The sequence below is a fragment of the Elephantulus edwardii genome, unplaced genomic scaffold, assembly GCF_000299155.1.
Source record: "Elephantulus edwardii isolate Elephantulus edwardi_28Jun2011 unplaced genomic scaffold, EleEdw1.0 scaffold00017, whole genome shotgun sequence".
In the NCBI taxonomy this organism is placed as follows: Eukaryota; Metazoa; Chordata; class Mammalia; order Macroscelidea; family Macroscelididae; genus Elephantulus; species Elephantulus edwardii.
In genome coordinates this window covers 10,921,993-10,946,789 of record NW_006399767.1, presented here as the reverse complement: position 1 = coordinate 10,946,789, position 24,797 = coordinate 10,921,993, and the positions used below count along the sequence as shown (strand labels likewise).

Genomic DNA, 24,797 nt, shown 5'->3' with positions numbered 1-24,797 from the left:
CCTTTTCCCTACATTTCTCTTCCTTCCCTGTCCCTTAAATGTTGGCACTTCTTCAGGTTCCTTTAGATAATCTCCTCAACTCATTCATACCAATTCCCTTCATGGCCTTGTTGATACCAATAATGCTTTCAAGTTCCTGAGTCTGACAAAAACAGCCATTGGAATGTTCCACAACTTTCATGTCCAAAACATCATGATTCTCCATCTCTACTTAAACCAAACTTCCCTGTCCAAACATAAGCCTTCTCCAGCTTTCCTGTCTTTTTGAGTGCACCACAGTTCACCCATTTGACCAAATCAGAAACCCAAGACTCATTCTCTCTGCCTTACGTCTTAGGTCAAATTATTTCATCGTCTGTTGTCTGTGTCTCATCCACATTCCCTCATCTGCATTAGCACAGCTCTCCCTTTCAGACTTTCAGTGTGTATCTCCTGGTCTGTAATTTAACAATAATTTCCTAACGGGTTTCATGCCTCAAACTATACTTCCTTTTAAATCTATCTTTCCTTGTAGATAAAGTGACTTTTTTAAAATGTAAAGCAGTTCAAGACACACCCTTGCTTAAAATGCTTGAATCACTCCCTGTTATTTATAGGATAAAGTTTTAAGCATTCATGACATAATAGACAAGGCCCTTGACCATCTGACTTTGCCAGGTGCCCCCGTATATGAGCAACAGACTTGACTAATTACATCACTCTATACCTCTTAACTCTGTAGCTTTGCACCTGTTCTTCCTATTGCTTATAATGCCTTTCTCTTATGTCTTTGCAAGACTGACTTCCGCTTGTTCTTTCAATCTGCTTGAGCACAGAGAATGCCCCCCTGGAAACCTTTACTGACTGACTGTTCTAGGACTAAGCATTTATTCTTTCTCATCACATTGTTTTTTCTGTTCATACGTGGTTAAGTTTATTTACCAGTGTTGTAATTATTCATTTTTATGATGCCTCTTCCAGTTTATGTTGAATTGTCTACTTCAGGGTAGTTTATGGTATATAATAAGTGGTTAGAAAGTCTTAATAGGTAAATGAATATTTTTATTTGAATTGTTGTTTTAACCTGTTCTGAGCATTTTTGCCTCTATTGTATTCCATCTTGATGATATCTGTGTGATGTGGATGTTCTGATCCTCATTTGATCCACATTTGACAGATGAGGAAGTGGAGTCATAGGAGGAAGTTGAGTCATAGAGACAATAGATTATTTGCCTAGAGCCCCACAACCAAGTTAGGGGTAAAGCTAGGAATAGATCCCAAGGTTCCTTACTCTCTGCACATTCAAATCCAGATTAAAAGAAGAAATTATCTTTTTTAGTCAAATATGTCTGGCCTGAGTTTTTTTTTTTTAAGCTGTTTCATTAGCCACACAATTGTGTGTATGTGTTAAGTTTATATATGCACATATGTACATGTAACCCATATGCCAGGTAACAAAGCATTGTTGATTCTTAGAGTTGCAACTTAGGTAGTCCCATCATTTCACCGATGAAGAACCTGATAAGAAACTTCTGTACCTGAGAAGTTCCCTATGAGCTGTTAGTGGAAAACCCACATTGTCTGACTTAATGTCATGAGTTCTCTTTCTTACCAAACTTTAGGTAACCATGAGTTCTATGGGGCAGTTTTACTGTTAAGTCTGAAGGATTCAAAAACTATTGAACCTTTAGGCCAGGTGATTCTTAGGAAGAGTTTATTCTTTAAGCAAAAGCACTATAATTTTCTCTGGACATTACCAGTATGAAAGAGATAGGAGCTAGAGAGGAAGGATTCAAATAAAGTTCTTCCACTGATAATCTCACTTTTGCAGATGCAAACTTTTTCCCAATGAAATCATAGACTGTTTTTTCAAAGAATCATGAACATGTTCCATTTTTCTTACATGTTACATTATGAAGTATAATAAAGACATTTAATTAATTAGGTTGAAGGGTAAGTGAAAGGTGTATTCTGTGGTCAGAAAAAAGTTTGTTGTCATTAGGCATATAAAGTATGATATATATTGGACTTTTTGAGAGGACAGCATCACTAACTATCAAAAAGAGACACTGAACTCATTGTTTGGCTGGATTCTCCCTCTATGTACATATGCAAGGGCATAGAAATGCTATAATATAAATTCATAACCACATGTGTGTGTATATGGAATGGCCAATACTTTATACTTTTCACATGGACAGAAAAAAAAGCTTCTCTAAGTTGGCATTATATAATAAAAATAGCTCAGCATGAAGTCAGCAGACAGAAAATTAGAAAACACTGTACTTGCTTTTGAAAAACAAAAGAAATATTTTCTTTTTAATGACTTAAAATAGATTTCTTATAGGAAAAGGACATATCGAGTTGGTGTCTCCACAGTTTTGTTGTTGTTTCTTTTTAAGTAGAAGTTGAAGTAGTTTGTGAAAAACGGGTAGCATTTTAGTTGAAAAGTAATGCACTTTTGTGATCCACTGTGCTTTGAAAAAAATGGGTAAAACTTGCAATTTTCTAGCTCTATTTAACACTCTTTTAGATTCTCTTTTATATAACAATAACTTGATCCTACTCAAAATACTTGGCACCTTTAGTGACAGTGTGGAATGTAAGAACACTTTAGCAGATCTGAATGTGAGTAAACTCCAGTAGTTTTGGAATGAAGAGGTGGAGTTTTTAGTTCCTTATTCAGAGTTCACAGAAGATAAGAATACTGGGATTAGCACAATAGACTCTGTTCATTACACTTGGCTGAATAAAGCAATTATCTGTCTATCAAGACTCTGGTAAATTGTGCAATAGCATTGAGGACCGGTGGATGGATAGGTGGATAAACGCTATTCCCTCAGAAAACGGTGCTGATATATGAGGTAATCCTTTGTGTTTAACTTGTAAAATTGTTTTATTTTTCAGTTTATATCATATTACCCTTGCTGCTTAGAGAGAAAGGATTTTTTTCTACTCTCATATTGTTGACTGCATTTTTCAGTTCCTTACCCATCTGACTTTTATTAGGGGGGTTATTTCAAAAACATCTCTTGTTTAATCATGTTTAAACAATCTGTTTAAGACCTGTTGTGTAGATATAAACACAATACTCCTTTAATGTAGTAAAACAGACTTCTGACAGACACAGCACATAACAGACACCCATCCATTATTGCTTAAGCTGCTGTTCCTTCCATGCCTGACCTGAGAGGGTAACCACAGACCTCAGCTGACAGTGTTTGCTGGTTAGAAGAGACACTGAAATGCACCATATTAATGTCTAGCAAGCAGAGAATTGCAGAGCGGCATACAATTGGAGAGGCCTTAGACTAGATTAAAACTAAGTACCTTAAATCTATTTTAATGGCTGTGTTTACATCTTCTTCTTCATTCCTTTAAAAAAGTAATCAGGTTTCGCAAGCGTGTTAAGAAAACCACCTCTTCTTGCCAGCTGGACTAGGTCCAGTTTAAGCAAGAGATTTCTCCCTTTTTCTCCTGTCTTTTTCTTTTTTCTCCTTCTATGATCTCTACTGCCATTCAGCACAGCAAGACCAGGCTGCAGGAGCTGGCTGACTTTTCTCCTTGGTTATTACTTTGTAACATTTTCTTCCTGTTACCCAAATGAGAAAGTTGAGAAAGAAGTTGTGATGCTGTAGCAGCAAATGCCAAGAGAGGGGACCTTTGCACTTTTTAATTAATTCTGCAGAGTGATCTCTCTTTGCTACACACACATACACACACACACACACACACACACACACACACACTCGCATAACACATGCACAAAGCCATAATAATGAAAGAGAAACAGAGAGGATCACATGCTAAGGGAATTCAGCCAGGATCCAGGAATTGCGTGACAATCTGTTTCTAAGGCTAGTTGTCATTAGACTCTTTGAAGAGTAATGCCAACCATGTTTAGTCTCATTACTGGCAAATAAACAGTGATGCTCCTTGTTCATGTATGGCAGCTACTGTTTCCATTGCTAAAAAAACTGCTACCACTGAAAAAGAAACCTTTACATCTCTCACTGGGGTCCCTCTAAGTGCTAGTAACACAAGGAACTGTGGTGTGGGAACAAATAGTAAAAGACGGCAAAGGAAATATTTTCAGAACAAAAATACTTGGGTTTTTACTGAGTTTGGGAGGATAAAAAGTAGATGGGAGAAAGAGATCTTTTGTTCGTTTACCAGAAAGTGAAGGGAGAAATGGAGCTTCTGATGGCCTAGGATGATTGTGGATGCTGGGATGTAATTAGTAGGAGAATAAGACGTGTTGTAATAAAATGGAGTCAGAGAGACTGGGTATAATGTAATAAAAATCCTTGACTTAAAACTTCTTTAGTTTTTAAAAAATTATGTCCTTTTCTTTAGTCTGTCTGTCTTTCTGTAGCAGCCTGGTAAACAAAGTAAGGACAGGGCAGGATACTGGTTTCCAGAGTTTCTGTTTAGTTGTATGACAATAAGCGAAGTCACCATATTTCTCTGTGTGTCAATTGTTTTGGGGTTGGTTTCCTCCCTCTCCCCTACTTGTTTTAAGTGTGAAGGACCTCTCTGGTGAAACCCACATTTTCTTCTCTCTCTAAAAAGTTAAAATTATGGTTTTACTTTGAATGAGAATGAAAAGGGAAAGATGGACTCTCTGGATTTTTGTCCAGACAGGATCAAGACTAGCAAGATTAGAACTAGGAAGAAAGTATTGGAGAATTTGGAGATAAAGCAGCATAGTGAGTTGAAGATGTACAAGGAAATGAGAGAAAGACTCCTGTGAGGACAGCCAGAATCTCTGTTCCCCCTTTTCCTCCTGACAGCAATAAGTATTAATCCACATCTCCTATTGTATCTTTCTATCCAGGTCTCATCTAGTCAGCCTTTTTTCACTCATTCCTCACCTCACCCCCCTGCTTCTTCCTATTTTAGAGGCCTAAAGTTTTCTGAGTCTGTTATTTCAAGGAAAGAACTTATCCTAGAAGATAGATTTCTTTATTGTCTGCCTGATGACTGGCATAACATGATGGCCTGCATCCTTCCTCCAAATAATTTATTTCTTCAAGATTTGCCTAAAGTCTAAAAAGTTAGAGAGGAACTTGCATTTATATACATGCAAATTGACATTTTGTAATTCTTTCCTTTAGTCTGTTTAGTGAAAGATTTTGATTTTTTTTTTAAAAAAACCTTTAGAAGCCAAAATTTAGGGGAGCTCTGGTGGCCTAGTGGCAAGAAGCTGCAACTACAATCCCAGAGGTGCACGGTTCGAATCCACCAGATGCTCTGCCGGGGAAGGAGGGGCAAAAGTAATAAAATAAAATAAAATATTTTAAAAAAAAGAAGCCTAAATTTAGAAAGGGCTTAGTCTTTAATAATCTACTGCCCCCCCCCACCCGGTATGTTCTGTGTAAATTATTTTTAAAAAAAAAGCTGCATACAAGTTTGGGAGACAGCTTTTCAGTCACTGGTCTAAACTGGTGCCTTTGACTATAAAAAGAAAACAAATACAATTTTTAACATTTTTCTTATAAACTGAAGTTCCATGAATATTTCTTTGGAGTCTCTGGCTTAACAGTGTAATTATGTCTCTTGAGTCAATGATCATTTTCTTCCCATAATTATGTTTTTACCCAAGAGACTGGAAAGGCTTCAGACCTCTCTTGGGCCAAATTGTTCTTCTTTGATAAACTGAATCTTCTGTGCCCAGCTCACTGAAAGAACAGTCTAGAAGATATGTAAAAGTGATGACCACTTTCCCCCCCTCTCTAGAAATTGGTTTGTATATTAATAGGGGTGCTTAGAGAGAAGCTCTGTTAACTCATTTTTGAGATGCCATCGGGAAGAATCTCCTGGAATGAGATTTGTTTATGATCTGTGGTCCTCTGTCTGAAGCCACACACTAACATTGCTCGAGGGCTGGCTGTCTCCTCTCACAGGCTGTCCTGGTGAGCTCCGGGCTCCATTCACATGGCATGTTGCGAAGCTATTAATTTCCAGTGGCTCAGAGGGTCTAGACGCCTTCAACATGAAGACAATTTCTTAGTCTACTTCATTCTTCTCGCCCAGAAATAGCTTTTGACCTGAACCAGACAGCAAACTCTTAGGGGAAAAAGATGAGTCAGCAGCCTTTCTCACCAAAGATTGTAGACTCATCAATTTTACTGTGGGAAATATTTCCCAATAACTAGCCTTTTTGTTTTTTTCCCCTGCCTCACTGTAAAAACACAAAAGAAGAGATCATCCTCAATGTATCTGTGTTCTCATTTATTAATCCAACAAGTTAGATGTGACACCTGAATGTAATAAGGGAAATCTGTCCTCAAGGGGGTCACAGTCAAGTCCAGGAGAATCTGAGAGGATAGAGTTTGAACTTTTGTATAACTATTTTATGTTCATTTATAGTAAGTTAATGCTTACTGTATGTCTATTGGACTTAAGCATAACCACATGTAGTAGACAAAAACCAATTGAAGCGATTCTCAGCTTGCAGAGCCTGAAGACAGAGGGATCTGGAGACAGGAAAAGACTGGTACAATGTGATGATCGAGTTAAGACTGGGAAGGGATTTCACCAAATGTTGATGATGAAGACAGGATGTTCCATGTGGAATGAACAGCTTGAGCAAAAACACAGGGCCTCTTTGAAGAACTCTGGATACTCCAGTTTGAGTAGAACACAGGCTATAGTTGTAGACATCAGAAAAGAGAGTGATGAGGCACATAGGGATTATAGCTTCCAGGTTTTTGTTTTCTGGGCTGAGAAAATTTAATTTAATTGGTAGCAGAAGACCATTGAAAGATTTTGGGTAGGTTAAGTAACCTGAATGTTAGGATTTAGGAGCTGATAACACTTTAGAAGTTATGGGAAATGTACATCGAGCTGGGGTTCTTTCTAATATGCCAGGCTGCTCCTCTGATGTTGTACTCACACAGACAAGACGTTAGGAGTAGTTCCAGTGGGCCTGGAAAGCACCAGCTCATTTCTGTAGAAACTAGAATCAGTCATAGGATTGACTGGATGATGAAAGCTGGGAATGAGAGATGACAAAGGTCCTCCTATACTGAATTTTGAAATGGAAAGATAAGAAAAGGGTGGTGTTGGGAGACATATAAAAAACAGAAGATAAATTGGTTCTAACTAAGGGCCTTCTTAGTCTGTAGTGAATTGCAGTGCTAACCTAACGACTGTGAGTCTCTGGTGGTTTGGATCTGCCAAGTCCTCAGGAGGAAGAGGGACAGTGTCCTAAGTCTTGATTTCAGTGTTGAAAATTTGATGGAGCTTGCTATGAGTTGGAACTGACAGCAGTGAGTTTTTTGGAGAGTTTTCTAGACTATAATGAGGCAACAATAGTCATCATGTGTCCATTCTTACAGGTATGTAGAAATTTTTTTAAAAAACAATCATGATGTTTAAGATAGAACCTCAATAGTTATGAAGCATTTGGATCAGAACTTTAGATGCCCTACAAGCAGGAGATAACAAAATAGATGAATGAGACCTTCTAAGAATCAGATCCCTATGCCCATAACCACCCCCCCCCCCTTCTTCAATACGGTCAAAAGGAAAGCCACACAGACTGGGATAAAAATATTTGGTAATGACTTATCTAGGATAAGGGACTCATATTTAAAATTTATAGAGTACTTCAGCACCTCAACAAGGAAAAGATAAACAAACCAGTCACAAAATGGGCATGGGATATGAATAGACACTTCACCAAAGAAGACATTCAAATGGCAAACAGACACATGAAGAAATATTCAAAATCCTTAGCTCTCAGAAAGATACAAATAAAGACAACTATGAGATATCATCTCACCCCAGCAACAATAACAAAGTTCAACAAAGCAGCAAACAATAAATGCTGGCAAGGTTGTGGAGAGAGTAGAACCTTTATTCACTACTGGTGGGAGTGAAATGATGAAACCACTATGAAAGATGGTTTGGTGCTTTCTAAAAAGATTGGAAATATAAATATCATATGATCCAGCAATTCCACTACTGGGAATGTACCCTAAAGAAACTGGAACTGCCACTCAAACAGATATATCCACCTCCATATTTATTGCTGCATTATTCACAATACCAAAGGGATGGAAGCAGCCCAGTGCCCATTAACAAATAAAAGGGTAGGAAAACCTATGGTATGTTCATACAATGGAGTTCTATGCAGCACTGAAAAACAAGGAACTCATAAAACATTACACAACATGGGTGACCGTGGAGGACATTATGCTGAGTGAAATATCTCAGTCACAAAAGGACATATACTGCATAGCACTACTGTTACAAAGCATGTCTGACAAGGGGGGTTGGGAGGAGAATAAGGTTACAGTGGATAGATAATGGCCATTGCATTGGAACAGATGAAAGAAAGAACTGTGTAAAAGGAATATATGATTAAGAATTATACATACAACAACAGCCCAGAATAATAGGCACATTGCAAAGAGGACTTGAGGGGGCCAGGTAATTGCGCAACAGTGAATAAATATTAAAAAACAAAGTGAACTGGGGAAGGGGGAAGGGTGGGAGAGGAGATAACATGTGCAACAATGAATGAATGAAAATCTAACTTTTCTGTAAACTTTCATTAAAATTACAATTAAGATAAAAATTTTTATTAAAAAAGAAAGAACTTTAGATACCTACCTTAACAGTTTACTTGAGTCTGTTCCTTTTGCTGCATTACTTTTGCCTAGAATCATCCAACTTGAACTCTCAAAGGTCAATATACAAAGGGCAGAAATATACATAAGTAGCCAATTCCCAATAATTCCATTTGGAATTGAATTACTACTTTAAAATTAATCAACCTAGTTCCCTAAAACCTTCCTGAAACACATTCCTTTATATATAACTTTTGGAATAGAGAGATTAGAATCTGAGACCTTGTCTACCCACCCCCCACCCCCACCCCACCACTGTGGAATAGCAGCTTTGTTTGATATATAACCATTTTGTCCTGAAAAGGGGTAATTGTGATGTAGGCTCTCCCATTCATCCTTTACCTCCAAGGATCATTGTCATAACATTAGTAAACTGTTATATCCTGTGGCTTGAGCCCCAGAGTATTGGATCAGATCTCATTCGTTTACATACTTGGTGACAGGAAAATTAGCTAATATCTCCCCAGTCACCCACTCTTCCACAGAAGCCTCTGTGCGTGGCAGAGATCACGAGCTGCTAAAGTATTGTTTTATTGCTTCAGAGGATTTAAAAAATCTGTCTTCATAGGGCAGATTCCCCTTATGTATTGCATCATTTAAAAGAGAGAATTTACAGTTGTAAAACTAAGTGTAGCAAGTGATTTGAAGAATGGTGTGCCTCTGTTCAGATTGATATCATATATGCAGCATCTTGTCTCGCAACACATTCATTATCATATTTCTATCATTTGGCCCTACAGCTAGCTTACCTTCTTTTTGCTTACAAAAAAACCCCCCTCAACCTTTAAGGACAGGCATAAATAATATCATTAATAAAAGTTTCCTCTTTCCTTTTGGGAAAAATGAGATACTTCCCATTGCATTATTATTTTTTAAACCTTTTTTTAAGGGAAAACATGTCAAACATCCATGAAAGTAGAGATTACATTTGATAAGTTACTATGTAGCCATTCCTTATTTTTATGATTAACATTTGCCATATTTGCTTTTATTTGTTATTTTGTTAAATGTTTTAAAATACGCTTCAGATATCATAATAATGAACCTCTAAATATTAGATAACCATTCTTCAAAGTAAGGGCATATTCGTACATGATCATGGCAAAGACAGCTTCCTTAATGTTTTGAGATAGTCTGTGTTTGCCATTTCCTCATTTTCTTTCCAAACCATGGACATTTAGCTATTTATTGCCTTTACTACCTTCTGTTTATGTGTGTATTCCTTTAATTGCTTGTGTTTTAGTTTTCTTCCAACTAGGTGGTGGTCTCCTTGAGGGCAATGATATTGCCTGGTACATTTTTCTGTCTCCATCTACTTACAGTGCCTAGTGTAACTGGCATGTCGTAGACTCAGAACATACCCCTTTGGGCAGACTGACCTAAATGTGTTCCTTGTACTGATTTCATTACTCATGCTCCATTGTAGATCAGTTTTTAAACTATTTATTTCATGAAAACACTGTATCCCTGGGACAAGAAGCAAGAAATTACCTAGAAAAGAAAAAGTAAACAACTGTATTAAAGTACAGTTTTAGTGAAAAAAAGATGAACCACGAAACATCATTTTCTGGTGACCAGAAAAAGAACTGTGCTGAGACATTCAAGGACAGGATGTGTTGTGTGGCATATGCTTGCTGCAAGATGGGTTTTGGGTTTTGTTGTGTTTTTTTTTCTTAGTGCACTATGACATCTTTGAGAAGGAGTGCTTTAACTGGTGCAGTGCCGTCTGCTAAAGATACTCTTATCTGTGGTTCTGGCTGGGGGTGGCCTCATAGCTCTGTGAAGTTATTCAGTGCGTCTCCATCAACTTATAAAAAGGGTGAAATGGATCACATCACAGTGGCGAGTTTATTTTCATAGCTCACATACCACATTTTGAGGATCTTTTATGTACCAGTTTCAGATGCGTGCACTTTGAAAGCAGAAGTTCTAATAGCAACATTACTAACTTTCATTGTGAGTTGCTTATGTCATTTAGTTATTTTCAAAACCTTTAACTTCAAGAATTGTGCTTGGGCTGAAAAGAGCTGGGTTAAGGGGAACGGGACAGTTGGCTTGATGCTTGCTTAGTGACCCAACAGTTCCTTCTGCGTCTTTGCTCTGAGGATGTGTGAATGCTGTGACCTTTTGATCATGCTTTCTTCTTGTGCCCCTGATTTTATTGCAACAAAAGTCATATTCAGCCAAACACACTGAACTTTCTGAAAGAATTTTTTTTTCCTGAAAACCACTTGTATTTTCCATTTTAAATATACTTTTAATCATGGTTTCTCCTGTGTGACTGATACTGTACTGTTTGGATCCAAAATGAGCTGCTTGTAATGGAGGGGAAAGGACCTTGCAGAAGCAATCAGGAGACCTGCATTTAAGCTCTGCCCCAACTATGTGACTTTGGGTCAGTTAGTTTTCTTCTCAGAGACTCAGAGTCCTTGTCTTAAAAAAAAAAATCCTGCCTTTCTCTAAAATTTTAGAGGTGAAATGACTTCTGTTATTCTTCCAGCTCTATGATTTTAAATGACTTTCAACAATGAGCAAAGATTATAGGGAGAACAAATAGGGTTTTTTCAGAGAGAAAGAAGGCATTGACCAAATGAGTGCCCTCATGGCACAGTGGTTCAAGTGCTTTATTGCTAAGGGGAAGGTTCATGGTTTGAGCCCACTAGTTAATCTGCAGGAGAACAATGTTGGTAGTCTTCTTCTGTAAAGATTTGGAAATCCTGTGAGGTGGTTCTGTTCTCCTAGAGAGCTACTATGAGTTGAAATTGACTTGATGGCTATGGTTTATTTTCTAGTTTATTAAAATATCTTTGGAAATCACCAATGTAGAATTGTTTCTAATTAATAACAATCCCTTCCTTCCACCCCCCGCCATCCCAACACACCAGTTCAATGAGATTGCAAAATAAGAAAGGAACTTTGGGAAAATGTAGTGGTATAGTATGACATCTTTGACTGAATGTTTTTCTGTTAACTACTAGGCCAGTTAACAGCACCATGATAGATGGAGAAGAGATTGAAATGGTTAAGAATTTCAGCTTACTCAGTTCCATAATCAACATTCTTGGAACCAGAAGTCAGAAAATCAAAAGACTAATTAGGAAAATCAGCTATCAGGGACTTCTCTAGAGTGCTGAAGAGCAAAGGTATCAGTCTGGAGACTAAGGTGTACCTAATCTATCCCGGCCATGGTCTTCTCAATTACTTGCTATGCATCAGAGAACTAGACAAGAAATAAGAATGACAGAAGAAGAATTGATATCTTTAATTTATGACACAGTGCTAGAGAAGAATATTGAACATACCATGGACTGCCAAGAGAACAAACAGATTTGTACTAGAAAGGATGAAACCAGGTTGCTCCTTGGAGGCACAGATTTTGAAGCTCTGTCTCACATACTTTAAGTACGTTTGCAGGAGGGACCAGTACTTAGAAAAGGACATCATGCTTGGAAGAGTGGAGGGACAATGTAAGAGAGGAAGACTCTGAATGAGATGGATTGACATAGTAACTGGAGTAATGGGTGTAGGTTTGTTGGAGACAGATTGGCTTAGGATAGGGAAGGGTTCAGAGCTATTATGCATAGGGTCACTATGAGTCACAATTGACTTGATGGCACCATAACAACAATAACAAGGTATTTATTGAAAAGAGAATATTCATTTATTCATTTGCTGCATAACTATTTACTGAACATGTACTTTGGATGTGCTGTCAGCAAGGGCCAGTTCTTGGAGTAAAAAGACCTCATACTGAGCAAGCTAGAGGGTCAGAGAAAAAGAACCTCAACAAGATGGATTGACACAGTGACTGTAACAATAGTATGGAGCATATTAGAGGATATGAGGTTGGCATAGGATAGGACAAAGTTCAGATCTATTGGTCATAGGGTCGCTATGAGTCCAGGTTGACGTAATAGCACCTAAGAATGACAACATTTATTGAACATCTACTGTATGGCAGGCACGCAGTTAGAATGTGAGGATGAAGCTGTGTACAAGAGTTCTAGAATGACTTGCAGAGGAGACAAATACGTAAGTTAATGACAAAATGAGACTTGAGTTAATTCACTCAGGACGTGGTGGGCAGGCCTGTATTTTTAAAATTTGGCTGAGCCCTAAGTCTCCGGTTTGGAGGCTCATGTATGAAGCAGTTGGATTCTAGAAAGTTGGTTCTTCTAGTTTTGGTTGAGCGTCGGGTGTGGATTGTTTGGTTGTTTTCATTTAGTTTGCAACTATGTATGAGCTGATTGGATATGCTGGATTTGGCTAAAAATGAGCTGTGGAGCTGTGGGCTTGGAAGTCTCTTATTTAGAGTCAATCAGGATCTGGTGGGCAGGTTTTTATATTTAAAAGTTGGTTGGGTGTGCAGCCCTTAGGACTGGTGTTAATAATGTTTGGAATGAACATTCTTCTAAGTGGTACAACACTGGTCTGTCAATTTGCTGTACTGAGGTAACTTGGAGTTTCTGTGATGCTGATCACTGTACCACTGGTGTGTCAAATGCCATAATGATTACCCATGGTGGATAGTGTTTGGTGAAGCTCCCAGATTAAGAAAGACTTGGAAGTAGGAGTGGCATCCACTTCCTAAACAACATGCCTCTGGAAACTTTATGAACTTAGAGAAATGACAATAGTTATAGAATAATATTCAGGTTTTTTGTTCATAGGGTCACTATGAGTTGTGCTCGAATTGAAGGCACTTAACCACAACAACAATGACAAAATGTGGTAAGAACTGTCAAGGAACTGAGACTGGGACTATAATTTGGCTATGATGTCAGGCAAGGCATTTGAAAGAAGGTACTCCTTGAGATCTGAAGGATGAGAATGAGTGGGCCATGTGAAGAGTCAGGGGAGGAGCATTTCAGGAATACGGAGAGAAACTACGATGGGAAACTGAGGACATAGCATCAGTGGTCCAAGGAAAGGTGATGTGGTTCTAGACTCGACTTCTGACAAGTGTAAATGGAGAAACCTGAATAGATTTGGGCTCTATTTTGGAGATAAAAATGGTAAGACTTAGTAACAGATTAGATGTGGAGAATGAGAGATAATAAATAATGAAAGAACCCCCCATATTTTTGGTTTAAGTAAATGAGTGGTTGGTACTTTGTCTTGTAAGGAGGTCTATGATGAAGGCATAAGATTGTTTTTACTTTGGTGGAAGAATCAAGAATTCTTTTTTGAATAAAATATATTTAAGATACATCTATAATGTCCTAAGGATCGTGTTAAGTAGATATTGGAACACACATACCTGGAACTCAGAAGAGATGTTTGAGCTCAACCAGAAATCTGAGACTCATTGGGCAAATAACACAAAACAACAAAAACCTCCACTGTCATCAAGTAGTGATTCCATCTTATAGTGACCCTCCTTCAGCTTTCAGAGGCTATAAATATTTATGGCAGGAAGCTACTTATCTGTTTTTTTGTTGTTTTTTTTTTTCAAGAAGCTGCTTGATTTGAACTCCCAACCTTTCAATGCACAGCCTGACACCTGTACTATTCCATCAGGATTCCTTAGATAGCATTTAATGCATGGGACAGTGAGACCTCTTGGATGGTATTTCTTAACTCTGGCTAGGTCCCATTATTGATGATTCTGATTTAACTGCCTTGATGTGGGGTATGGACATCAATGTTTTCTAAAGCTCCCTGGCGCATTTTTGAATCCTGCAGTGTGGAGAACCACTCAACAGTCTACGAGTGTAGTGTAACCAGAGAAGAGGATCTAGGACTGAGCTGGTACACAAAGTCTCAAACATGACACATCTGATTTTCGCTCGTCATACCTTCCTCCTGTTTGAACGCTTTATTCGGTGGAAGGCTCTAGCCTTTGGACAAGAGTTGGTCCATTTTGTACCATGGCAGAATGCTCAGTCCCTTACTTAAGTCGCTGTGCTTTTTGTATCTAATGCCTTTTCTGGAGGGACAGCTTAGGTGCTAAGGAGTTAGGTGCATCACCTTTCAGTCCATCACTAGAGCGCTACCCATGATGGGCCTTAGTGGTGGAGGATGTTTGTCTTGCTTAAAGTTGAGGAACCTGAGCATCTTTTGCTTCTCAGTGCACTGTAAAGACTTTACTGTGATGGTGGCCGAACCTTCAGATATCTACAAGGGAAAATGTGCATGTGTCTATGTATACACCTACCTGCAGGTTCTCTCAGCATCAGGTTCTCTCGGGCATCTGTAGATACTTGATGGTTCATCTTTGAAAAGAATTTCTAAAACGTCACTGAGGCTTCAAATTTTCACCTGTGCTTACATTTTCCGTGCTTATCGGTGCTACTCCGAGTCCTTTAACCTGGCTGTCACCTCCGATTGCTCCTTGAAGTTCAGACTAAGAGTAAATGAGAGATTGCTCACATTCCCACATAGTTTCCATGAAAACCTAATAATAGAAGGCTGTTTCTTAGGGCCTGTGCTTTCGAGTGCAGGCAGAGCTTATTAAATTTTCTTGTGACCCGTGGCCCATACAAAGTCTCAGTGCATAAAGGAACCATGCAGGATCACTTAGCCTTTTCCTTAGCCCTCAGGGTATTTGCCATTCTGAAAATATGACCTATTAAAAAAGAATAACTTCCAGGGACAATCCCATAAGCTTTCTTGTTAATGTTTACAGCTGTATCAATACCATACCAATAATCTGCCTCCCGCCTTCCATGACTTCCCCTCTTCCATGGCTCTCACTGTGGCAAGCCTTTGCTGTGGAGTCAATTCTGCCTTATAGTGACCCTATGAGCTGCCTCATAAGGTTTCTGAGGCTGTAAATACTTACAGGAGCAGGTACATTTCTCATTTGCCTGCAGAGCACTTGGTGGGTATGAACAGCTTTACTCATTGCACCACAGCTGCACTCCCTAACTGTCCTGGTGTCCCCTAACAAGTCCAGTGCAATTCTCCAGTTGTGAGACTAGCTTGACCCCATCATATGTGTTGGTGGAAATTTGATGTCTTAGGAGGCTGTAGTTATTTGTGTAGTGGAGTGGGTGAGCCACTAACTTCACGTCTTTTGAACCCTTTCTGCGTTGAAAACTGCTTCAGCACAAGTGTCCACTGTGCTTAGCTCTTTAGATCTGGGTATTTTCAGTTCTCCATAGTGGCTGGGAGAAGAAGGGAAGGAAGACTAGAATACTGGCATTGAGAGGGCTTAGAAAGGCTTAGAAAGCAATTCAACAGGATACGAGATTCCATTCGAGTCCTGGATGTGTTTATCAACAGCTGAAGACCCTGGACTAGTTGTTCAACCTGCACTTCTCATTTGATTCCTTATAATTTAAATGCCTTACTTGCCTGAGGTCAAGGGGCTGGTTTGGATAATCTCACAAGGTTCTTTAGAATTCTGAAATCTATTTACAAAAAATCCCCAATAAACAATCATAAATTGTAGTGAAAACAATTGCTAACAGACAATGACTTTCTCTGGGTTTTCTTGATAATTTTTCTTCTAGGTCTTATAGTAGATACCCACAGCTTGTACTGGCAGGAAGTTGGGTGGTGGGTGCATTTCAGTTAATGGGCCTAGTTGGAACACGTTTGGCTGTGGAGACAGCTACACTCATATTACCAAGCCTTGGCTTCCTGTCTGTTTTCTTTGGGCTGGGCAGGCAATGAAAAAGGAGACAGGAAAATACATTTTGGGGCAAATAAAATAAGGAATTTGTCTTATGAAGACAGCTTATAGTTGAGAAATTCTAATGTTCAACTTAACCCTATCCTGATATATTCCGGTTGTTCTGTACTTAAGTAGAAGACGAACTGTTCTCCCTACCCACAGAAATATGATGTTCCATTCTTAAAAGCTTTTAAATAATTTTTCATTAAGGTTTTTTTTTTCTTTACAGATCAATTAGTTTTTCTTCAAAGAACACGTTCTTAATCTAGCAATCGTTTTAGTCCCTCTTTTCTGATTTAATTTCATTCATGGCATCATTTTACTAAAGTCATTTTACTGAAATGTCTGGGCTCCTCTGGTACAGAATATGGAAGAGAAAGAGTTCACAACATAGTTTTGTTTATGTATTAGGTGTTGTAGTGCTCACCACAGCACCACCCAATAAGTTTATGTTTAATAAATGTACCAAGGTTCAGATGTTTTTTTTTTCTGTGAATACTTTTACCAAGACAACACCATAGTCTTTTTGTTAAGAAATATTTGATGATTTGAAGGCCTATTAGTTCCTTGAATATGTTTTAGTATACATAGTTCCTTAAGATCCCAGGTTTCTGTTTATTTTAGACTTGGAATAATTAGAGGACAGAAAAGCAGTTTTGGGTTTTGTTTTTTTCCTTTTAATTCTAGATACTCACAGTTACATGTTAACTCAAAGGATATTTCTCAGTGTGTTAACAATTGTTTATTTTGTTCTTAAAAATAAACCACAGTAATAGATTTAAAATACTAATTCTTCCTTCCCCCGATTTAATAGTTTATATACTTTCAGACACAACATATCTAAATTTTGTGAGAATTTCAGTGTCCTCGCCTAAAAATAAAAAGGCAATATTTTGGATTCCTCCCTCTCCCCAGAGGGTTTCTAGGTTTGAGCTTTTTAATGTTCTAGAAAAGAGCCTCATTAAGGTACAGTTATATCATGAAAAAGAAAAATGTCACTATGGTCATTATGGAAATTTCCCTTTGACAGATGAGCTTGATTGACAGTGAGGCCAAGCTTTGGTGACTTTGTTTCTCCCTCAGCTGTGGGGTGCTTCATTTTACAGGCAAGGACTCCGAACTTTGAGAGGTTTCTTCCTGTGTGAAACCAGCAAACAAGCCCATTATTCCACTCACTGTTTCCACCCTTTCACTGAGAGTGTCTGAGGGTGAAGGAAGGTGTTCACAGAGCAGCTCTCTGGCCTTTCTCTGTTTCACCTTCAAATTGAACCCTGGGAGCCCCTACTTCTCCACTTCTGGAAAAGAACTAAGGAATGCTTGCCACCAGATAATGCTTATAAAGCAGTTTGAAACAGAAGGCATTATGATACAGACACATCATTGTAAATATCAGTATTGATAAATCCTTGACTTAACCGACCAGTATGTATGTTCACATATCTATTTTAGCATGGTCAATTGTTCAGCTAATTAATATGCTTTTATTTTATGATTTGCTGTTTCCAGGGCACAGACAGAAGCTTGATGACTCTAAACCTAGTTTGTTCTCTGACCGCCTCAGTGATTTAGGGCGCATTCCTCATCCCAGTATGAGAGTAGGTGTCCCGCCTCAGAACCCACGGCCCTCCCTGAACTCTGCACCAAGTCCTTTTAATCCACAAGGACAGAGTCAGATTACAGGTAAGACAGACTCCTAGGTTTCACTTGCACAGGCTCTGGCAGGCTGGGGGTGAGGGGCTTACCAGATAAGATGTGTGCACTTCAAAACACCTGCGGCTGTGAAGTGGCTTATTATTACTCAAGAAATCAAGACTTGAAGATACCTATTTGTTTTTTATAAAAATAAACTTCAGGATTCATTCAATAACTTTGGGATGAAAGTCTGGGTAATTTCTACTACTGCTGTGCTCTGCTGCCATGCCATTGGTGGAATGGTAATAACCATGCTCATTGGGAGAATGTTACAAGTTTTCTTTATTGTGTCCAGGTGGTAAAGGGGGTAACTTCACACCCTCAGTATTAGGAAATTAGTGCTACCATCTCAGATTTGGGCTTCAGTTTCTTGTGTGCATAAATATTTCATTCAATTTGTTTGAACATTGCCCAGGGCTAACAGGAAACCTTCATTTGTAGTTCTAACGCAAGGTCAGTGTGCAGCTCAGTGGGCAGACAGAATTCACTCTGATTCACATTATCTTCAGTTCCTCATGACATTTCTCCTTTGTACATTCTGGTAAGCGACTTACTTGGCTTTTCTTTTAAAAATTGACATCAGTATCACATTACATACAGATTAATCATTCACATTGAGTGTAATAGGATCCTCAAGCCTTTTACTTTTTTCCTTCTGTGCCACTGGTGCAAAAAACAAATCTTATTTTAGGACAAGTTTGATGATAGGTATGGTGACAAGAGAGTGTGTTGATCATCACTGATCTTTACTCTGTAGATCACAAGTATTGGGAACCGAGAGGAAGTCTACATATGAGAGAGTTGCTATTTTCGGCAGAGTGGACTAGAATAGAGGGAAAATAACTCAAAACAAAACTTGTAATAAATTCTCAATATAGATCTTTCCTAAAGGCTAGATTTTTTTTTCATAGAGTGGTTAGAGTTGGGTGTCCTGTGGTCTCAAAACAATTTTTTTAAATGAAATGACCCATCCCTTTTTCTTTTTTACCCATATTAGGTAAATGTATTTTGGAGATTAGAGTAGGTTTCACATTCTGTGGGAATATGTACATTAGGTTGAATATATATAAATGCATGAATAGATAGATTTTTTAAGGTGTTATAGTATTATAAAAGTAAACTATTTAGATGTAGATATGTGCAGCAGGGGAGAATCATAGAGCTTTGTGGAGAATATGTTGGCCTAAATAAAACTCTAAAAACGTATGTGCTTTTGAGACATGTCCAGGATAAAAATGCAAAGGTGAAATTAAAAAGAACTTTTCAATTTTAAGCTTGTACGTAAAGGTGCTATTGTATTTAAAGTTGTTTAATTTAGATCATTTATTAAAGTTCATGATAAGTGTGCTTTGGTCTTTTTTAACATATTTATTGCAGTAATAAGATACAAATTGTAATAAAATACAATTTACCATTTTACACACTTTCAGCTGTATAATTCAGAGATTTTAATCACACCCACCTTATTTATTGCACTATGATTTAAAGAAATTTTTCATCACCCCAAATATTCCTTTAATTATAATTTCCCTCCCCATCTTCTTCCCCCCTCAGCCCTTGGTAACCACTGATAAACTTTAGTCTTTATGATTTGCCTACTTTAAATAATTCATATAAATACAGAATTTTTTTTTAAATCCAGTATTTGTTCTTTGACTTATTTCATTCAATAAATCCACACATGAACATTATGCTTCAAGGGCAAATATTGTATGACCTCATATATGCTAAAGATAACAGCAAGAAGTTCAAAAGGCAATTCTGCATAAAGGCAAATTTATGTAGACCAAAGTTTATTGTTAGTTACCAGGAGTAGGAGGGAGGGGAGAAACCACATTGATTAGGGGTGAGGTTACACATCTGATTATCATATTTGCTGTTAGTAAGTTGTGCATCTGTAAATATTGAAGTGGCAAAAATCGTGTGATAGGTACAACAACAACGTTATTAAGAATAGCTGATGATGTTGCTAATGTACAACCAAAAATTGAAGCCCTTGGTCTGGAGTTTGAGAGTCACAGTTTCATGAGACATCCCAGTTAATTGGTCCAGTAATGTATATAGTGCTTCTGTTCTACCTCCTAGTTTTTGAGATCTTAAGTGCTTCTACATAGTCATCTGATACACCACCTGGAGTCACAGTGGGAAGAAGAGTCATGAATAGGAGTAGTATATGGAATGTGTGGTTAATGACTGTATGAGCCACTGCCTCATTTGCCATGAGACCTGAAGAAAGTAGATGGTGCTCACTATCATTCCTGAACCGTTTCATTAAAGATTCTGCAGGAGAATTCTTATAAAAGGAGGGAAATGCAGAGTCTTTAACGTGTATATTTCAAAAGGGAACTGTAAGATGAATTAATTTCTAGATAGGAGATTGTGCTGAAGTTTTTATACTATGACAGTGTTGTTGCTTCGTTTTGGGATTATAGTAGTGAGGTAATTTATCCAAAAATACTATGAAGTTCAGTTCTACTCTGATACTCATGGGATTGACATGAGTCAGAATCAACTTGATAGCAACTTGTTTACTTTTTTTTGCATTTGTTTAGAATTGATTTATGGGTCAGTACTTTTTATGATCTGAACATCCACAGGTATTGAGACCAACAACTTTTGCCAAACTTTCCATATTTGCAGATTCACACGTAAACACACAAATATACATACATGATACCCCTAAACCACATGGAGAAACTCAGATGAACTATAAATAGTTCCCACATTTTATTGAGATAACGCATGAATCTGCCTTCTATAGCCAGGGATATGCAGATTTCTACCCTCACCCAAACAGGAGAATCCAAGAACCCTGTAGCAGCAGCAGCAGCAGCAGCAGCAGCAGCAGCAGCAGCAGCAGCAACTTAAGAGTGAATTGAATAGATGGAGTGCTTTTGTAGAAAAATCCCGCTGCCTAATTTCCTTTATGACTTACTTTGCCAGTAACATGACTAAGTCATTTGGTAACTTGGAACACTTAATGACTTATGCGTTATCTCTTGATTCATTTTCTTCTTTGTTTAAGAAGTATTATGTAGGGCCCGGTGGGGTAGCTTAGTGATAAGGAGCTGCACTGCTATACCAAAGGCATGTGGTTTGACTCCATCATCTTCTCTGCAGAGAAAGATGAGCAATCTCCAGTTGAATGATTTATAGCATCAGAAAACTCACCAGAGGTTCAGCCATGAGTTGGTTCAGACTCTTAGGTATATGGGAGGGGGGGAAAGTGCTGTCCTCAAGGTGAAGTGTGATCCATGAGAGTTTCTGTTCCAGCCCTTGCATATCCACATGCTGTGCTCCAGGGTATAATGTTGTTTATGCTTGAGCACACGCCATTCTTTTTTCTCTGTGTCTCTTTGCGTAAGTTCCATCTATAACTGGCTCTGTCCATTGGCAAGACTCCACTCACCCTTCAAAGCCAAGATGCACGCTTTCAAGAAAGAGCCCTAGAACATCCATTCAAAAGTCCCTGATCCTTCCCCTAAGTTTTGGTTGAGATTGGTAGACTCCTTCCTTACTTTATTTATGAGTTTCTGGATGTTTCTCATTTCTACCTTGCTAGATTGTAAATTGTAGATGTAGTATAGGAATTTAATTCCTCTTATTTCTAGTATGGCTGTGGTTGTTGCATTGATTCCGACTCACAGAAACTCTTTGTGTGCAGAGTAAAACTACTCCATGCAGCTGCTAGAGTTACAACCTAGCAGAGTGCTAGTCCTATTTCCAAAGTCACCTCTGGATGGGTTTGAGCTGCTAACCTTTTGGCTAGTAGTTGTGTGCTTAACTATATTTTCAGAGAGACTCTAGTACAGTGTTAGTTCCTCCTTAAGTGTTGAATTAAATGTTGAGTGAATGAAAGTTCAGATGAGAAGAAATCAGTTCAAGAAGGAAGGTCTAGGATAGCAACTCTTTCTTAACATCATTAATTCTTATTTTAAATTTATTATCCCAGGATGCCATGGGGCCTTGATGACGAATAACAACAGCAGAAATCACATTCACTATAACACTTTTCCTTTGGTTTTATTCCAGTGTAGGACCTACATGATTATATGATTAAATTTAAAATTTGTTTATGTCCTATGACTTTGTGGATTTTGTAAGTTTTTAATAATATTCTCCATTTGCATTTTAGTTCATGTAATTCTTTGGCCAAAGATGTAACAGGAAGGGCCCATTTACCTCTTTTTGGCTTCATGGTCTTGATACCTCAATCTTTAATCCCAGGGCTGCAGCTAATGATCACAATTGTATAGTCACTTACTAGGTCCCCCACTTATCAATGTAAAAAACAAGTTCTATTCTGAGAAGGGCCAAATGAAATTAGAAATGAGAAATTGAGGAAGCCATAAGCATTTAGTGTTTCTTAATTAGCATTCTCCAGTGTCTCTTAGAATTTCCAGGAACAAAGGATCTAGCTGTGCAGTGGGTCGGTTGCTCTACCATGCTGGTCTAATGACGTCTCTCTGCTGAAATCTCTAATGGCTTATGTTTGTCCTCTGAGCCCAGGTCCTCCCCACGGCTTCCTGAGGAAGTTATTTCCTCTGTACCTCCCGTTATCTTTTAGACATCTGCTGCTTGTCTCTGGGTGCCAGGAAGCACCTCATCTTTCACAAATGTCCACTTCTTTTGATTCAAAATGTGGTAAAATAGTGGTGGGATAAAGATGCTGTATTAGGAGATCTTGTTCAAGGTAATTGCTACTTTGAATTTACTACTCTCTGAATGGATAACCTCTACTTATTAAAAAAAAAAAGTAATAAAGGGATGCTGATTCAATCCCTTTGGGGTAGGTGGACCATGACATTTATCTAAACTTTGAGGGGTGGGTCACTCACCACTAGTCTGTTATTTGTGAATTATAAAAAAACACAAAACAACGTGCTGTCTTCTAGGCATTAGTGGGAATAAAGAAGAAGCTTGTTCTCTCAAAAGTTTACATTTTGTGAAAGATGGTTAACAGATCAACTCATTGCTGTCTGGTTAGAGCTTACTCATAGCTGACCTTCCTGCGGATTTTAAAAACTATGACACAGGAAGAGAGTGTCCACCTTAATCACTTAGAACCTGCTGATAGATTTGAACTGCCAGAGAGGAGCAGCCTCGGATCAGCAGGGCATCAACTGTAGACTCTGCGACCAGAGCTCTTGGTGAGGGATACAATCAAGAAATGAATTCTTAAAAACCCATTCAAGATAACTCCACATGATAAATGCATTAAGAAAATAAACTAGGGTACTGCCATAGGAAGGATCTTGTGGAGTGGAAGAAGTGAATTTTGATTGTACAGTTTGGAAAAATTTTTTAAAGAATTGAGAAGATCTCTCTGGAATAACATTTTAAGCAAGGGGAAAACTTACAAAGAGTTTCTTGGAGAGGAATGAATAGTCCCTGGTCAGAGGTACAGGAGGCAAGTAGTAAAGCTGGAATGTAGTGAACAAAGATAATGATACAGAAAGATGGGCAAGAGTTAGATTATTTTCTTGTTGAGAATAGACACAGTAGAACATACACAGGTTCAGTAATTTTGACGTGTGCAAATCAGTGACATCGGCTCTGTTCTTCAAGTTGTACAGTCATTCTGCTACTTGTTTTCTGAGTTGTTTCTTTCCCATTAACAAACTTTCTGCTTCCAGAGGTTCTTATCTAATCTTTTAAATTGTTGTTGCTAATTTGATCCCATGTAGACAATTCTTAAAGGAATACAGTGTTCAAGATAATTAAGTTAACACATCATTTGGTTTAAAGAAGACTTCATGAAAATAATTTTGGCTTACAATTTTAAGATAATCTCATGGACAATCATTTTGGGGTTTTGGATTCCATGAGAATTTGAAATTATGTTCTCTAATTTCCCCCCCTTTTGGATCAAGATTATTCTCTAGAATCTTGGATCAAACTTTTCTATAATGATTGTGAGACATTATTCTTTATTACATAAGCAGTCTTTACGAGCTTTATTTTAATTCTGATTGCCAGAGGAACAACTGATGAGCTGTCAGTTGTCTAATGTACTAGTCCAATGGTACATTAATGTACCAGTTGCTCAGTGGAGAAGAATGGGCAGTCTTCTCCAGTGCAATTTACTGCCTCTGAAAACCTGCTGGATGGGCAGCTATGAGTCGGTTCCGACTTGATGGTACACAGTGACAATAACGATGTAGATTTAAAAACACACCTTGGGTGTTGTATGCCGAATCGGTCATAAGAAGGCAGTGATAGAAGCAGAGTTATTTTTCAGGAAGCTTCTGCAGTATTTCCAGGAGAGAGTTAAGAGTGGGGATGTAGAAATGGAAATAGAAAGAACTGGGAAAGATTTTGGATGCTTTGCTTTTATTTTTATTAACAGTCCACAACCTTTGGTGGTGGTGAGAGATAGAAAGGACATCAGAGTCTCGGCCTGGACAACTGGAGAGTGATGGTGTCATAATTGACATAGAAAGACTTGAGGAGAATGGACTTGTGATAGAGGAGAGGAACTCAGAGGATTAGTCTTGTGAAGAAATGAAGAGGACATTCAGGAGCAGAGATTTGATGTAATGCTAGCACAACAGTTCATAAAACTTCTCCTAAAACCACCCAAGAGGCTTCCCCCCACCCCATTTTCCCAAGTTGCATTATTCCCTTTTGGAATTTCTTTTCCCCTTTAAAGGCAGATCTTGATTCTCAGTTCTTTAAAAATCTGGTGGGTTTTTGTTTTGTTTTTTTCTTTAAGCACTCAGTGACTGTTAGTTTATCCTATATACAAATGCTGGAAGGAGGCTCATGGGACTTTTTTTTTTAATTTAGGTTGTTTATTTTTCATTTCAATGAACATCTACAGAGATTTTGGGATTCCATTCATTCATTGTTGCACCCTTCTCCCT

At 38.2% G+C, this 24,797-nt stretch overlaps 1 protein-coding gene across 4 annotated transcripts in view; it reads left to right on the top strand.

Moving 5' to 3' along the window:
- Nucleotides 1-24,797, top strand: part of RUNX2 (runt-related transcription factor 2) — a 277,102-nt gene that overhangs the window by 185,318 nt on the left and 66,987 nt on the right. For all 4 annotated transcript variants that reach the window (XM_006881936.1, XM_006881935.1, XM_006881937.1 and 1 more), the window contains one exon: nt 17,746-17,919. In XM_006881936.1, the coding sequence (XP_006881998.1) occupies nt 17,746-17,919 (174 nt within the window). The remainder of the gene's footprint in view (nt 1-17,745; nt 17,920-24,797) is intronic.